At 41.1% G+C, this 15,180-nt stretch overlaps 1 protein-coding gene across 2 annotated transcripts in view; it reads left to right on the top strand.

The window, feature by feature from the left end:
- Window positions 1-14,639, top strand: part of Map3k5 (mitogen-activated protein kinase kinase kinase 5) — a 198,847-nt gene extending 184,208 nt beyond the window's left edge. For both annotated transcript variants that reach the window (XM_027401935.2, XM_027401936.2), the window contains exons 25-30: window positions 1,112-1,217; window positions 4,608-4,854; window positions 9,866-9,978; window positions 10,830-10,942; window positions 12,693-12,769; window positions 13,431-14,639. In XM_027401935.2, coding sequence (XP_027257736.1) covers window positions 1,112-1,217; window positions 4,608-4,854; window positions 9,866-9,978; window positions 10,830-10,942; window positions 12,693-12,769; window positions 13,431-13,491 — 717 coding nt within the window. In that variant the 3' untranslated portion in view covers window positions 13,492-14,639. The remainder of the gene's footprint in view (window positions 1-1,111; window positions 1,218-4,607; window positions 4,855-9,865; window positions 9,979-10,829; window positions 10,943-12,692; window positions 12,770-13,430) is intronic.
- Window positions 14,640-15,180: the final 541 nt, after the last annotated feature.

Genomic DNA, 15,180 nt, shown 5'->3' with positions numbered 1-15,180 from the left:
TGTGGCAAGGTGGAGGTAGCACACAAATGCTCTTTTCTGCTCTCCTCCCTTTTTTTCCCACGTCCTGAACGTGCTTAAGCATCTGTGTTAAATGACAATTATAACATTGCAGGGTAGGGTGTATGTTTATTGAAAGCCCCTTCAACTCTCCCTGCTTTCATGCCTTCCGCAGCAACCCTGAGTCCCGAAGATTGGGCACACCCATTTCACCTGAGGCCTTCCCACTTAAATACCTAACTGGCCTGAATGAAATACGCTCAGTTTTTTGTTTGTTTGTTTGTTTGTTTGGGGTTTTTTTGGTTTTTGTTTTGTTTTGTTTTGTTTTTGAGGACACACTTTTTTTTTAAGATTTTATTTATTTATTATGTATACAACATTCTGCTTCTATGTATGTCTGCACTCCAGAAGAGGGCACCAGATCTCAATACAGATGGTTGTGAGCCACCATGTGCTTGCTGAAATTGAACTCGGGACCTCTGGAAGAGCAGTCAGTGCTCTTAACCTCTGAGCCATCTCGCCAGCCCCAAAATACGCTCAGTTTTAATTGGAGAGATTTTCGTTTTTTGTTTTCTTATTTCTTTTGTTTGTTTTGTTTTTTCTTTTGCTTTCTTTGAGGTGAGGTGTTAGAGCCCAAGCCGGCCTCAAACTCATGAGCCTCCTGCCTCAGCCTCCTAAGCATCGGGATTGCGGGTGCATGCCAGCACTCCTAGATTTCGATTCTAATTTCCAGTGTCAATGTTTGTTTCCTAGTGACATAAAGAAATTATTTGTACTGCAAGGTGATGAAGGCTCTTAGTTACATTTGCAGATAGATGTTCACCCAAGAGCTTCGATCAGCTGGGCTATTTACAATTAAAAAATAATGTAGACTAGGCCTGGTGAGATGGGTAGAAGTGCTTGCCCCTGAGCCTGATGACCTGAATTCAGTACTGGGAACCTGCATGGTAGGAGAGAACTGACTTCCACAAGCTGTCCTATGATTTCACACGCATGCCAAGGCCCATGCATACACACACACACACACACACACAAAGTTGTGGGGAATGGGGGAGAATAATAATAATAAACCATGTAAGAAATTAAGCAGACTAAAGGTCACTGTTTTTTTCAGGTCAATAAAGTTCTCCGGAATCATAACATCAAACCACACTGGATGTTCGCCTTGGACAGCATCATCCGAAAGGCTGTGCAAACAGCTATTACCATTCTGGTTCCAGGTCAGAAATATTTAATGAGTATGTAAATAATTAGTGCTTGCATATTTTAGATTGCTCTTCCCCTGCCATTTCATTTCTGTTGTTTCTTTAGTGTTGTTAAGAACCCTGGTGGCCTTTTTAAAAATTAATTTCAAAGTCACTGTCTTACTTACTTTTTTTTATTATTATTGGGATAAAACACCGTGACCATAGCAACTTGCAGAAGGAAGGGCTTATCTGGACTTTTGGCTCCAGAGTGAGAGGAGCCCATCACTTTATGGTGGGGAGGCATGCCTGAAGACAGGCGTGATAGCTGAAGCAGCAAGCCCAGAGCTCAGATCTTCAAGCACAAGCATGAAGCTGAGATGGCAAACTAGGAGTGGCTCAAGTCTTTGAACTCTCAAAGCCTGCTCCCAGTGACACACTTCCTCCAGCAAGGCCACCACACCTCCTAAGCCTTCCCAAATAATGTCACCAATTAGTGACTAGGTACTCAAATACATGAGTTTATGGGGGAGGAGGATGGTATTCTCATTCAAAGTACCACAGTCACCAAAAAACATTTCTCTAGTGCATCCAATATACACAAGGGTACACCAAGCAAACTTTCACTGTGATTGTGGAAGGTTTGCTTGCAGAAGCATTGAAGAAAAACAAGACACTCTAAGGTGCCCCAAATAGTTAGGAATTTTAATGGCTACATACCTGTACCCACAAACAGGTTTGTCGCCTTTTAAAGCAGTGATTCTCTGGTCTTCCAGTGCATTCAGCAAAAATCACAGCTTTCAAACCCATCTTAGACCACATTGGCAACAGTCTTCTGAAGTTAAGGCTTAGGAAATGTATTTTTTTCAATTAAAAAATAAAAACGTTTTAGATCGTTACAAAAATTGAGAGGGAAGGTGCAGTTTCCTGTGTGCTCTCTGCTCTGCCATGCACGTCATGTCTCCCAGTGTTAGCATTTTCTTACATTTGTTACAATTGTTGAGCGTATCCTAGCATAGCTTCATCACCTGGGCTCTGTCTATAGTCTTGCCTTTAGAGCTGTGTGATCTATGGGTTTGGATGAATACAATGATGCCTACCTATGATTAGATTATCATAGAGAGTATTTTTATGGCTCTGAAAAGATCCTCTATACTCCAGAAATGCAATCTGAGTACGGCTCTCAGGCTGCTGTGATATACGGCTGGGTTTGGGAATCATGAACCTAAATATACCCTAGTTATACTGGCAGTGAATCACAGAAGGCATAGTGTTGATGAACCAAGTTTGGTAGAGTGGGGGTTGTTTTCCTTCTCCATGGCAAATCTCCACAGTTTATTCAGTAATAAAACTTTTGTTGTTGTTGTTGTTATTATTGCTGTTGTTGTTGTTTCCAGACAGGGTTTCTCTGTGTAGCTTTGGAGCCTATTCTAGCACTCACTCTGGAGACCAGGCTGGCCTCGAAATCACAGAGATCTGCCTGCCTCTGCCTCTCTAGTGCTGGGATTAAAGGCGTGCACCACCAATGCCCGGCTAGTAATGAAACTTTTAAGCCGGATGTCTTACACCTGTGCTCTAAAAGGAGAAGAAAAAACTTCAGAGAATCAATATGAAATATTTGAGAATGTCTCCAGTTTTTAAGAAATGTGAATCCTTCTTGTGGGATTCCTTCTCAGTTCTCAGGATCCCTTGCTTGGCTTGCAAGTGTGGATAAAGCATCCTTACTTCCTTTACTTTCTGTCTGTTTCCTGAGGTGACCTATGTTGTAGTTTCTAAACACCATCTTCCAACACAGTGGTTCTCAACCTTCCTAATGCTGCAACCCTTTAATACAGTTTCTCATACTGTGGTGAACCCCAAACAAAAAATTATTTTCATTGCTATTTCATAACTGTAATTTTGCTACTGTTATGAATTGCAATGTAAATATTTTGGAGAGAGAAATTTGCCAGAGGGTTCCTGACCCACAGGTTGAGAACCACTGCTCTAACAGATGGCATTTGAGCTCCTGCTGAAGTGGTTGATTTCAGGCCTGGGATGGAAGAAATATAAAATGAGCTTGGGACACCATGTGGTGACAGAAAGTAAGGAAGACTCTGAAAAGAACAGGGGTTACTGGAAGGACACTGATGCATGCTGGAACAATTTAAACAACAAAATGAAATGAAATAAAAATAGTATTGCATTATAGATCCGTATTGGTAGTTTTTCTGTCATTTTAACAAATTCCTAAGATAAGTAGTTTATAAGAGAAAAGGTTTACTTTGGCCATGGTTGGCCGTTGTTTTGGGTTTATGGTGACACATCCTAGAGAAAGCCTTTGGCAGAACTAAACCTCTTAGTGCATGACTGGGAAGCACAAGAGATGAAAAGCAAGAGACCAGGTTCCACAACCCACAGTGACATAGGCCCCACAATGACCGCAGCCCCCTGAAGGTTCTGCCACCTCCCAGTGGTACCATACTAAGGACTGAGCCTTTACTTCCTGGACCTCTGGGGGACTCTTCAGACCACAAATATAGCAAGCCTAACAGGATATATACCTGTGAGTCCAGGATGCAAAAAGTAACTGAGAGTCAGCCCTTTGCTATAAAAACCTCTACTTGACAAGCATAGAGGGAGTGAAGAAAATAGAAAAGCCACCACTACGTATGCACTAACAGTCATATGTATTGCAAGCAAGCACTGTGGATGACTGCTAAATTAGTAGGGACACAGTGATGAGATGCAGGATAGTGGATTATTTCCTTATCTCTCATTGCAAGGTATTTACTAACTACAAAGGGAAAACAGTAACAGCAGAGGCTACATAATGAGATCCTGATTTTAAAAAATATTAAAGGAAGGGAGGAGAGCAGGAGAAAGGGAGCGAGAGAGACTTCATAGTATTGATGTTGATTTCTTGATTTAGACCACAGTTCTGAAGTCACATGAGATGCTAAGGTTAGGGCGAGCTTCCCATAGGTACAAAGGAACACTCTGTGTATTATGTAATTTCTCTGTTTCTGTAAAATTGTTTCAAAATAAAAGTTTGGAAAGTGTGCAATCTCCCTATTCCCAAATGCTTGCCCAGAACAGAACTCAGTGGGAGCCCCTTGGGAGTCCTTTTCTCAGGCTCATCACTGGGACATTAAATATTTCTTCTTACTTCACAAGTGTAGTAGGGACCAGACAGAGAAATGCTGAGCATAGAAATCAGAATGGCCTTGGGAAGCTGAAGACAACTGATAAGACAGGCATATTTCTTGCATTAAGAATGATCTTTAGTGCTGCTTAAGTTCCCACTGGAAGAACTCTGAGCAGATACACGGAAACTCACCTTCACTTGAAAGAACAGTTTGGGTAGACTGCATAGGAGCTGATGCATCTTAATACATAAAGGCAATGATTTAGTCCACCCTATTAATACTGTATTTTGCCATGTAGAGTTGAGGCCACACTTTAGCCTTGCATCCGAAAGTGACACAGCTGATCCAGAAGACTTGGATGTCGAAGATGAGCATGAGGAATCCCATTCGAATCAAACTGTCCGTAGACCTCAAGCCGTCGTCATTGAGGATGCGGTGGCTACCTCGGGAGTGAGCACGCTCAGCTCCACTGTATCCCATGATTCCCAGAGCGCTCACCGGTCCCTGAATGTGCAGCTTGGAAGGATGAAAATAGAAACTAATAGGTAATGTGAGGATGTGGGTTGGTTTCCCTTTTTTCTTATTTCTATAAAAGTGAATAATTTGACTCTGTTTTAAAAGTCCGGCCCACAGAATACACATGATGATTCTGTCACCCCAGCATAGAATGTTAGCTGCTTTTGTTTTATAAAACAAGAGGGGTTGATTTTAGCTCTCATAAAATGACACTTTCTGCTGCTAGCAGGACAAGCACCCATCTGCTTACTGCTTTGCCCCAAGCGCACAGGGATTTGCAGAATAACTGAGTTGTAATCTCATGAACCCTTCAGAAACAGACGCGGGGCAGCATGTTCCTTCCAGTAGACAGAGGAGAGAGAACAGAGAGTGTCTGTGATATTTTTCTTTTAAGAAAAGATTTGTGTTTCAAGGATAAAACTGAGCTTTGCATTCAGAAGCTTAAAGGTAGCTGGCCAACATCTGGGACTATGTCATGCTCTGTCTGGGCTTTGTTGCTGAGAATTTGGTACCATAGAACCCACATAATCCAATTACCAAATGTGCAGTAAGTACTGCCTGTTCTTCCAATGTTGGCACAGTTCAAAGTCTGAGGCCTTATGATTTACAGCTTCCTGTTCTGGCCCCTGTCGACATGTGGGAAACTGACTTTATGGCTTTGGTTCTATAATGAAAACTTTTTAGTGAATCAATAAAAGTTGTTCAAATATTTAGAAACCTTAGTTGACAATCTATCTAGTTGTTCACCGGGGTAACAAATGTTAACTCATTTCTCATTAAGCTTCAAAGTGAAAGCTGGTATTATGCATACCTGCTTATCTTTGATGGTTTTTATGGGGAAATGTTTTAGACTATGGTGACATTGGCTCTGATGTCCATATTCCAGCCTTGTCCTTTGATACCCAACTCTGCCTTGTTCCTCCTCTTCTCCAGCAGTAGCCTGGTTTTAATAGCCCATCCATTGTAGTGGCTATGCACTCATTCACGTCATTTTACCCTGCCATTCAATCCTGACTGGAGCTGATTTTGGAACCCCTATTCTGGTCTCTAGGGGAGGAAGTTATTGTGTGGCTCCAGCCCTACCCACTCATGTGTTCTGATCAGAATGATTCTGCCAGAAAGCTATTCTGTTTACCAAAGAGCCAGTCTGTCTGCTTTTCTGCCCGCCCCTGCCACCCCCAAACCTCTGTCTGTCCACCCTGAATATGTCGGTAGGACCTGCCTCTCTAAACACATCCCGGAAGTATGTGTGGCTCTCCCTTCTCTCCGTTGCTTGTTTGCTTTGCCTTGTGTGCACCATCTGGCAGTCTTCTGTCTACCATGTTGATGACACCTACAGTGCCCAGGAGCCATGCTTTCCCTGCAGTTTTCCTCACATCTTCTCATGTCTTTTCTGAGGTCCTTTTGGCTCCACCCAGAACCTTGCTTCTGAAAATCTATCCACCTCAATAGAGAAGGATTTGCATGTTTCTCACTTACATAACTACCTTTTTTTGTAATAATCTACACATTCATGTATTTCCTCTATATGCTAACAGATGAATACGTGACATCTAAGGACCACTGGCCTCCTCTTCCCTTTCTTAGTAATATTTCCCACAGATTCCCATGACCATCAGAAAAGTGAGATAAGGTACAGTGTTTTCTTCCCAAATAGTTTAAAGAAGGGTGGATGGTTTAGTAAAAACAGCATAAACCAGGGACTGGTAATGTCTGTCTTAGTTGTCTTATGCTTTTAGTTGAATATTATTACTTCTTCATATCTTCATATTTATCAGTCCTTTTATACAGGGTCTCATGTAGCCCATGCTGGACTTTAACTCAGTATGTGGCTGAGGGTGCCCTTGATCTTCGTGAGATCATAGGTTCCACCCACACTTACCTTCTGCTGACTGTTGCTATGGGAGTGTAGCTCAGTGACAGAATGCTTGCCCAGCATAAACAAGGCCCTGGTTTCAAGTCTACTGATCCCTAACTACACACACAAATAGTGTGTGTGTGTGTGTGTGTGTGTGTGTGTGTGTGTGAGAGAGAGAGAGAGAGAGAGAGAGAGAAGAGAGAGAGGTGGGTGTACTGCTGTGCAAGCATAAGGTCCTGCCTGAGTCCAGTCCCCAGCACCCACAGAAAAACTGAATACAGCAGCATATGTCTACAATTCTAGCACTGGGAACCGCAGCCTACAGGATCCTTGTGGTTTCATGCCCAGCCAGTCTAACTGAATCTGTGAGCTGCAAGTTCAGTGGAAGACCCTGTCACAGAAAACAAGATGGAGAGCAATTGAGAAAGAAGACATGTGGCATCGAATTCACAACACACACACACACACACACACATACACACACACACACACACACACACACACTCACACAGTACTCATGGACACAGACATATACATACACAAAATCTTTTTTTATTATTTATTTTATGTACATTGGTGTTTTGCCTACATGTATGTCTATGTGAGGGTGTTGGATCCTCTGGAACTGGAGTTACAGACAGTTGTGAGCTGCCATGTGGGGTGCTGGGAATTGAACCCAGGTCCTCTGGAAGAGCAGCCAGTGATCTTAACTGCTGAGCTATCTCTCTAGCCCTGACACACAAAATCTTAAGCTTATGATTATTATAATCGCTGACAAAGCTAAATCAGCTATACCTACCTCCTGATTTTTAGTTAGTAATTCTAAATGACAGAAGGCAGATGATTTTAGAATATACATGTCAGTTATATTTAAGTAAACCCTTAATAAAATGTTCTGAAAACTCAATTCTTGCAAGGACTCTTAAAATTAACTCAGAACTCACTGGCTGGTTATCTAATTTCCCTGCCCTGAGATTCTAGAACTGCCCACCAGCCTGCCTCACCGCTGTGCACACTTGAATTAAGAGACTGGCCCCATGGTAGTTTCTTGCCATATCTTTCTGAAACAGAAAGGAATACAATTATCAACCTTACACATCATTTCCCACTACCTAGCATGTGGTGACACTAAATGTATGGGCTAAATGCACACTTCACGTGAGTGGTCTTAAAGCTGGACTTGGGACAGTTGAAGTGGCCCAGCAAGGTGTACTTACAATGTGACTTCCCGGCTTTTAAAGACAAAAGGGAACTGCATAGCCTAAATAAGCTCCGGAAAATGTCCGTGACCTTTGAAATGACAATAGCGATACTTTCTAGACCAGAAAGTGCCCATTAAAAATTCATTCAGAGCTTGCATCCCATTCTGTGACTGTCACTGGCCCTGGAGTTGATACAAAGTCTCTCTTTAGCCCTTTGCTTTCATTTCATGCTGTTTAACTCATCTAATTGTGAACGGTATTTTCTCTGCAGGTGTCTTTGCTTATGTGTCTCCTTCAGCCGACCTCTCTCTCCTACTGCATCTCATGTTTGTCCCACCTCTGCTCCCGATTCTGTGACCCCTCTCCATCACAAAGGCTTTATCTTTAGGCCCTTCATGGAGTAGATTTTGGGGCTCAAAATAGGAACCCCTTCTTGGGCTTTGTATTTTCTCTATTTTGTTTCATGCAATTCTCACAGTAATCCCTTCTAGAAGTTTCCCATTTCCTTTAACAAATGAGAAAACTGGAGCCCTGAAGCATTGGGAAATGTGTCTAAGGTGAACACAGGAAGTGTGTGGCTGAACCAGTACATAAACCCAGGCTTATCTGTCAGTTACAGTGTGCTGCTTACACAGCGTGTCAACGGAAACACACAGATGTTTGGTCCTACATGGCCCCAGAGTAAATCTATTAATGGTCAAAAAAATCAAACAGAGATGACTTGCTGAGAGCTACTACCTATGTAGTAATTTGTCCTAAAGTTCTTATTAATAATTATTTATTTTAATTTTTAGATTAATGTCTATGAGTGTTTTGCTTGCTAGTATAGCTATGTACCCCATGTGTGCCTAGCGCTCTCTGAGGTCAGAAGAGAGTATTAAATTCCCTGGAACTGGAGTTTTGGATAGTTGTGAGCTGCTGTGTAGGTGTTGGGAAACGAACCTGGGTCCTCTGCAAGAACAAGTGCTGTTGACTGCTCAGCCATCTCTCCAGCCACAATAATTATATATTTTAAACTTGTCAGATGGGCAAAGTTACTCAGAGATAGTTTTCTAAGGAACCAGAACTTTGGTTTCTATAAGCTGGAGTGTTTCCTCGTAGAAAAGCACTGGACAGTGTGGGCAGATCACAGGTTGGTTCTAGGTGGCTGGGGGAGCCTCCCATGGCCAAAAATGATGTCAGAGTATCAGAATTTATCTTTGCATCTTGGGAGTGCAGCAGATCATCTCCAGAACTGAATGCACCAGGATCACGGCTATCTTTTTAAATGGTTCACCAGCCATACCCACCCCCAGAAGTGAGAAAGAAATAGCAGTGCTGACTACAACTGCAACAATAACCATTAACATTTATGGAGCCCTTGTCTGGTGCTGGATAGTGTAGTAACCAGTTAGTATAGTAGACAATATAGTAGTCAGATAGTATAGTAGCCAGTTAGTATAGTAGATAATATAGTAGACAGATAGTATAGTAGATAGTACAGTAGGCAGACAGTATAGTAGGCAGATAGTATATTAGGCAGATAGTAGATAGCACAGTAACCAGATAGTGTAGTAGGCAGCCTTGCCTCAGCCCTTAAACTATTTTCATAGTTTAAGAAGGAGGATTGCAGCTGGGTGGTGGTAGCACATGCCTTTGATCCCAGCTGAGGCAGAAGCAGGTGGTCTCTGAGTTCAAGGCTAGTCTGATCTACAGAGTGGGACACAGAGAAACCCTATCTCAAAAAAAAAAGAAAAAAAAAGGAAGGAAGGAAGATAAATGATTACGTCTCCACAGATCTGCTACATTGCTACATGACTGTCTACTGAGAGCTCATTAAACATGCCGTCTCTGGCCTCAGCCCAGAGCCACTGATACCGGGTCTTTTATTTCTATAAAATCTCTGTGCTCGTTGTAGCCTGAGAAAGAAGCCCACGCTGACAGAAGCGTTGTTACCTCCTGTGCCATTTTCCCATCAACCAATGTGAGTCTCTCCTGCAGATTACTTGAAGAGTTAGTACGGAAAGAGAAAGAGTTACAAGCACTCCTTCATCAAGCTATTGAAGAAAAAGACCAGGAAATTAAACACCTGAAGCTTAAGTCCCAACCAATAGGTAAGCAGCAGAGAACTTCAGTGTAATTTAATTTAGGCATTGACTGTTCAACCAGGCTGCCACAGAAGGCTAGGAAGCCAGTAGGCAGCTGTGTCATAGCTCCATGGACCAGTTGACCAGCAAGATCCCCTTCTTAACTGTAGTGACTGATCATCTTCTATGAGCACAGGATAATTAATGCATGCTCATACTTCCTCTTTCAGGGATAATGTATTATTGAGGTAAACGAGGGTCTCCACTGTTTGTCTTTCTTTCTAAAGATTCCACAGAGTACCAGAATAAAATAATGCTACTTTTGTCATTTAGCATTTGTATTCAGCATATTCTAGCTTTTCCTCCTTCTAATTTGGAAAGACTTAAATACGATAAGCTTACAGTAAAAAAATGCCATAGGGTGAAACAATAAACAAATCTGCTTTATGAGAGTTTGTAGGTGAATCTTATTTGCTAATTCTTAGGAAGTTACATCTAGAGTTATTTGCTTAGGTATTTGGCTTTTCTGTATTATTACAAATAATGGGAAAAGAGATTATAATTGTATAGTATTCTGCTAACTGTTCATCTTAGGTCCATGAAAAATACAAGGCATAATTTGGGTACACGAAGGTAATTCTAAGAAATTACAAACTTCATATAAAAGTATGAAGGGAGTATATCACCACAGTGCTACTTCTGACTTTCCGTTTACTAGTAGAGTAGCTGGTATTTCAATTGTCATTTATATGGCCTATCTTAATTGCTTCTATTAGTTCTTCTCTGACAGTCTGCAAATTAGCAAGAGATTTCCATGGGTGCTGAGTGTTCCAGATTAGTTCCACAGAGCTAAAGATTTCCCCTAATTGTGGTTCTAGATATCCCTGGGTTTCCCATGTACCACCTGAACTCTGCTGGCACAACCACTGAAGATTCTGAACTTACTGGCTGGCTGAGAGAAAATGGAGCTGACGAGGACACTATCAGTCGGGTAAAGAGAAACTTCTGTGGGACCCATGGCATCCCACTTCTTTACATAATGATGAGTGTGTACTATGTGCCAGGTAACTTAGGCACAGGGGACACACTGCTATGCAAGTCTCAGATAGTCCTGTCTTCCTGACATGTATACATTAAGATAAAGTACACTTATTTAAAAAACAAAAACAAAAAACTTACACCAGCAAATTCTGACACAAAATTTTCAAGGGTGTGTGTGTGTGTGTGTGTGTGTGTGTGTGTGTGTGTTTCTCCCAGAGGACAATGAATGAGTCTAAAGGAATATGTAACTATAAACTAGGCCAACTGTGCATATGAGAGCAATACAGACAAGGAAAGGAAGTTCATTCTGGGGAGAAGAACAAGATGTAGAAAGGCAAGAGGTAAGGTACAAAAGTACACCATTGTCCATAACCTCTGAGTATTCTATTGCTTGTGGACTGAAAATGAGGAAGAGTAAGGAATAAATGGAGCTAGAGCTATAAGAAAAGTATCCTTCTGTTGCTGCCACTTCTGTTAAATTTTTAATTCTTTTGTAACATTATTAATCTCCATTTGGCAGTGGCTATTCATTGCTACTTGAGAAAAGTAAGAGGCAGCTAGTGAGTTTTTGTCAGAAGTACTTCCTGTGCAAATCACATGTCTATTACAACCCAATTCCTCTCTCACCTTCATAAACTCAGAATCAGCATGAAGAGCTGAGATTTGACTTGAGATTACATGTATAACACGTATACATATTAAGATGTACTATTTGAGAGTTGGAGAGATGTCACTGCAGTCAAGAGTGTGTACTGCTCTTATAAAACAGCTGGGTTTGGTTCCCAGCACCCACATCTGGTGGCTTACCACCTATATCTCCAGCTGCAGGGCATCTGATGCCCTCTCCTAGAGTTAGCCACACCTGCACTCTGTGCATGTACCCACATACAGAGAGAGAGACATGTACATACACATAGTCGGAAATAAAAACTCTGTTTTTAAAAGATATAATATTTTCCCTTTGCTATCAAGGACTTCAGTAACTCTAGACTGTCTTCGGCTTTATATCTACAATGTAAAATAACTAAAATTTTCCTTTTCACAATATATTAGACTACATAAAATTTAGGGTCTCCTTAGAAATCTACATTTAACAATTTGCTAACTAAATTAAAGTAACTCTCTTGCTAAGAGAAAACAATACACCCAACCAAGTTCTCCACAACATTTATTCTCTTGGGTTCAAATCTCACACTCAGGGTGGTAGTGAGTAAAGGATGACCCACTAAATCACTATCCCTTTCATTTGCTTTAAAATGAAAAGCTCCGTTTACATCTAGGACTGACTTTGCAGTGAATTACAGGAACGTCCCTGTTACTGGCTATGAAAAAGTAAGTTAAAAGACTGAGTATAGGCAACAATGCCCCCAGAATATTGTTGATCTACTTGGGAACAAGCAGAGCCATGGAGCACTTGACTTGTTCAATACAAACACTAGCTGTCAGCAGCCTTCTCGATGACAAGTGAGGTTAAACCTGCGTCTCTTCTAATCTGTAAGCAATGGGAATCCTACAAATGAGTTTCTTTCTAATTTGGTTATCAGAAGGATTTTTCTCTAATAATTCCAGAAGGTTGTTTTGTTGTGGCTTGCCTGTTAGATTCATTCTTAATTATCAGCAATATTTGTCTTGTGGACAGCCTTTGTTTATTAGAGATACACACACCTCCTTATTCTATGCATACTTTGCTCTCTCTGCAGTTTCTGGCTGAGGATTACACACTAGTGGATGTTCTCTACTATGTCACACGCGATGATTTAAAGTGCCTCAGACTAAGGTACCATTTTTTTCCCCTTACGTTTGGTTGTCATGAGGGAAAGAACCCTGGGTTGAGAACAGGAAGTTTGGGTTCCTGCCCTGCAGGGTCTCTGACTAGCTCTGCAGGCTCAGGAAGGGCTGTGTCTGGTTTTCAACCCTCTGAGTAAACTGAATTAGTTGGGCTATTTGGGGGAACTCTAATAACTAGCATATCTGTATAAGTGTGTGGCAATCAACTGGAAGAGGTCCCTTAAATAGTATTGCAGGCTAAAATCATGCAGATACTCTTAAGGCTGCTGTGAAGAAACACTCTAATTTAGCTCATGATTGTACAGTAAACAGCAGATACATCACTCACTTATCAGCTAGAGCGCTTTGTATCAACTGGTACAATTCCTTGTCACAGTTTTCTCTCTCAGCCCACGTAACTGACGACCATCTCTATAAAGGCACGTTTTCAAGAACATCAAATGATGTTTTGCACCTTGGTACTTTCAGAAATGGAAAGGAAAGGAATGAAGGGTGGTGAGAACCATGCATGCACGCACACAGAATACATAAGGCCTGATATGCCTAGGATCTCCATGTTCCCTCCAAAGGAGCTGAAGCTAACAACTCCCCTCTATTTCAAGGGCAGTTCCAGGGGACAGTACTCTTCAGCTTCTTCTGTCTTTACACAGGGGAGGGATGCTGTGCACGCTGTGGAAGGCCATCGTTGACTTTCGGGCCAAACGCGCCTGACAGCAACTGATTTACCCTTCAGTGGAGATTCTGGACATCAACACAGAAAGAATGCTCTCCTTTGCAGAGGGGAAGGTGAAGGGAGAAGACAAAGAAGCTGCACTTTAAAATCCAGTATTTGTTTACTCGTGTCCAAAAAAAAAAAAAGACAACACACTGAAATTTCCTAACTTCTGTTTCTACAAAATTCCTAAGGACTGTTCGTAAAGGCTTTCAGAATAATCCTAATTAGAATTCTAATGCTGAGGACTGTTTCAGTCTGCACATTTTGATGGAGATATTTCTAAGTCAGCAGCTACTGCATTTCAGCCCAGTGTTTATCATGGAAGAGACAGAACATTTCGTGTGACAGTGTACCACTGGAACAAAATCAAAATGTGACCACAACTTTTTAAGGGTTCTGTGTGTGTGTGATGTGCCCTGAGCATCTGGGCAGAAATACATAATTTGGATCGTTGTATAAAGTTCTTTTTTTTTTTTTTAAGTGTGCAGAATCTAAGAGTAATGGTTTCTACTCTCTGTGCAAATTGTCATATTGACTGTATTTTGTAACTTAAGTTTCTGGCCCGAGTGTGTTTGTTAGAGGTGTTTATGTACTACTGAACTGCACCAGTTGCACATGCCTGGATCATAGTGATGTTAGCTTGTTCTAAAGCTATCCATTGTGTCATATTTACTCAAAAGTAAAAGATTGCCAACATGCTACTTTGATAAAGTCCAGAACATTTTTACTTTGTGCTGATGAACTAAATGACTGGGTTAAAATTTGGTGGGTTTGTTTTTTTCTTCAATTATGACATTAAGTAGAATCTGTCTCTATTCAAGCAATGAAGGGACAGCTGGGATCCAGATTGTTCCTTGGGGAAAACACAGGGGCACACGAGAGTGGTAAAAGTGAGAAAAAATTAAAAATTCAGTGTATTTTTCCCAATACCCCCACATTACCTTGAAAAAGTAAGACACCATTCTATATCTTATGAGGTTTGCAAGAAGGATCCTAACAGACATCACTTTCTTTTCTGTATCCTTAATGTGGTTCTCATATTTGGGGATTTCTTGAGACAAATATTATATTTTTATGAGCCTTCCCAAGTTAACAGGATGAGATCTGGAGCTTGTAGATGGATAAATAAAATCAATTTCCTATATACACACACGGATGTGCTTATGACATAGGATGGGAACAATATAGAGGTATTCGAGTACCATGACTTGACCAATATAAAAGTCTTCAATAGAAATGGTCTTTATTTCTATGTGAAAATAAAAGTACAATGCATCATACTGCATCTGAATATATGAAATATTCTGAATATTTTCTCATTTGATAGCAACAGGGTTGATCTTTAAAACACTCTAACTTTGGACAGGTCATTAGTCTCTTGATTCCTTTGTGGAAATTTTGAAGTAGGTTAAGACATAATTCATCTCATTAATTCCAATGTTTTAAGTGCTTCTTGTATACTATATGCACATAGGATCAAGCTACCCATTTTCAACCAAATCTTCAAGCATATCGTTTTTCCTTACCCCCATTGTGGATTAAGGTTCATGAAAGGTTTGTACTGGGAAGGTCGTTAGCATCATCATGCCAAGGCTTCTCAACCTAGATTCGTGTTCAAATGACCTAGATGCATTTTAAGTAATATCACAGAGTATTTGCTTAGGCCTGTGTGAGACTTTAGGTTC

Source organism: Cricetulus griseus, chromosome 2 (genome assembly GCF_003668045.3).
Source record: "Cricetulus griseus strain 17A/GY chromosome 2, alternate assembly CriGri-PICRH-1.0, whole genome shotgun sequence".
Classification (NCBI taxonomy): Eukaryota; Metazoa; Chordata; class Mammalia; order Rodentia; family Cricetidae; genus Cricetulus; species Cricetulus griseus.
The sequence above is the reverse complement of the archived record's forward strand: the minus strand, read 5'-3'. Positions and strand labels throughout refer to the sequence as shown.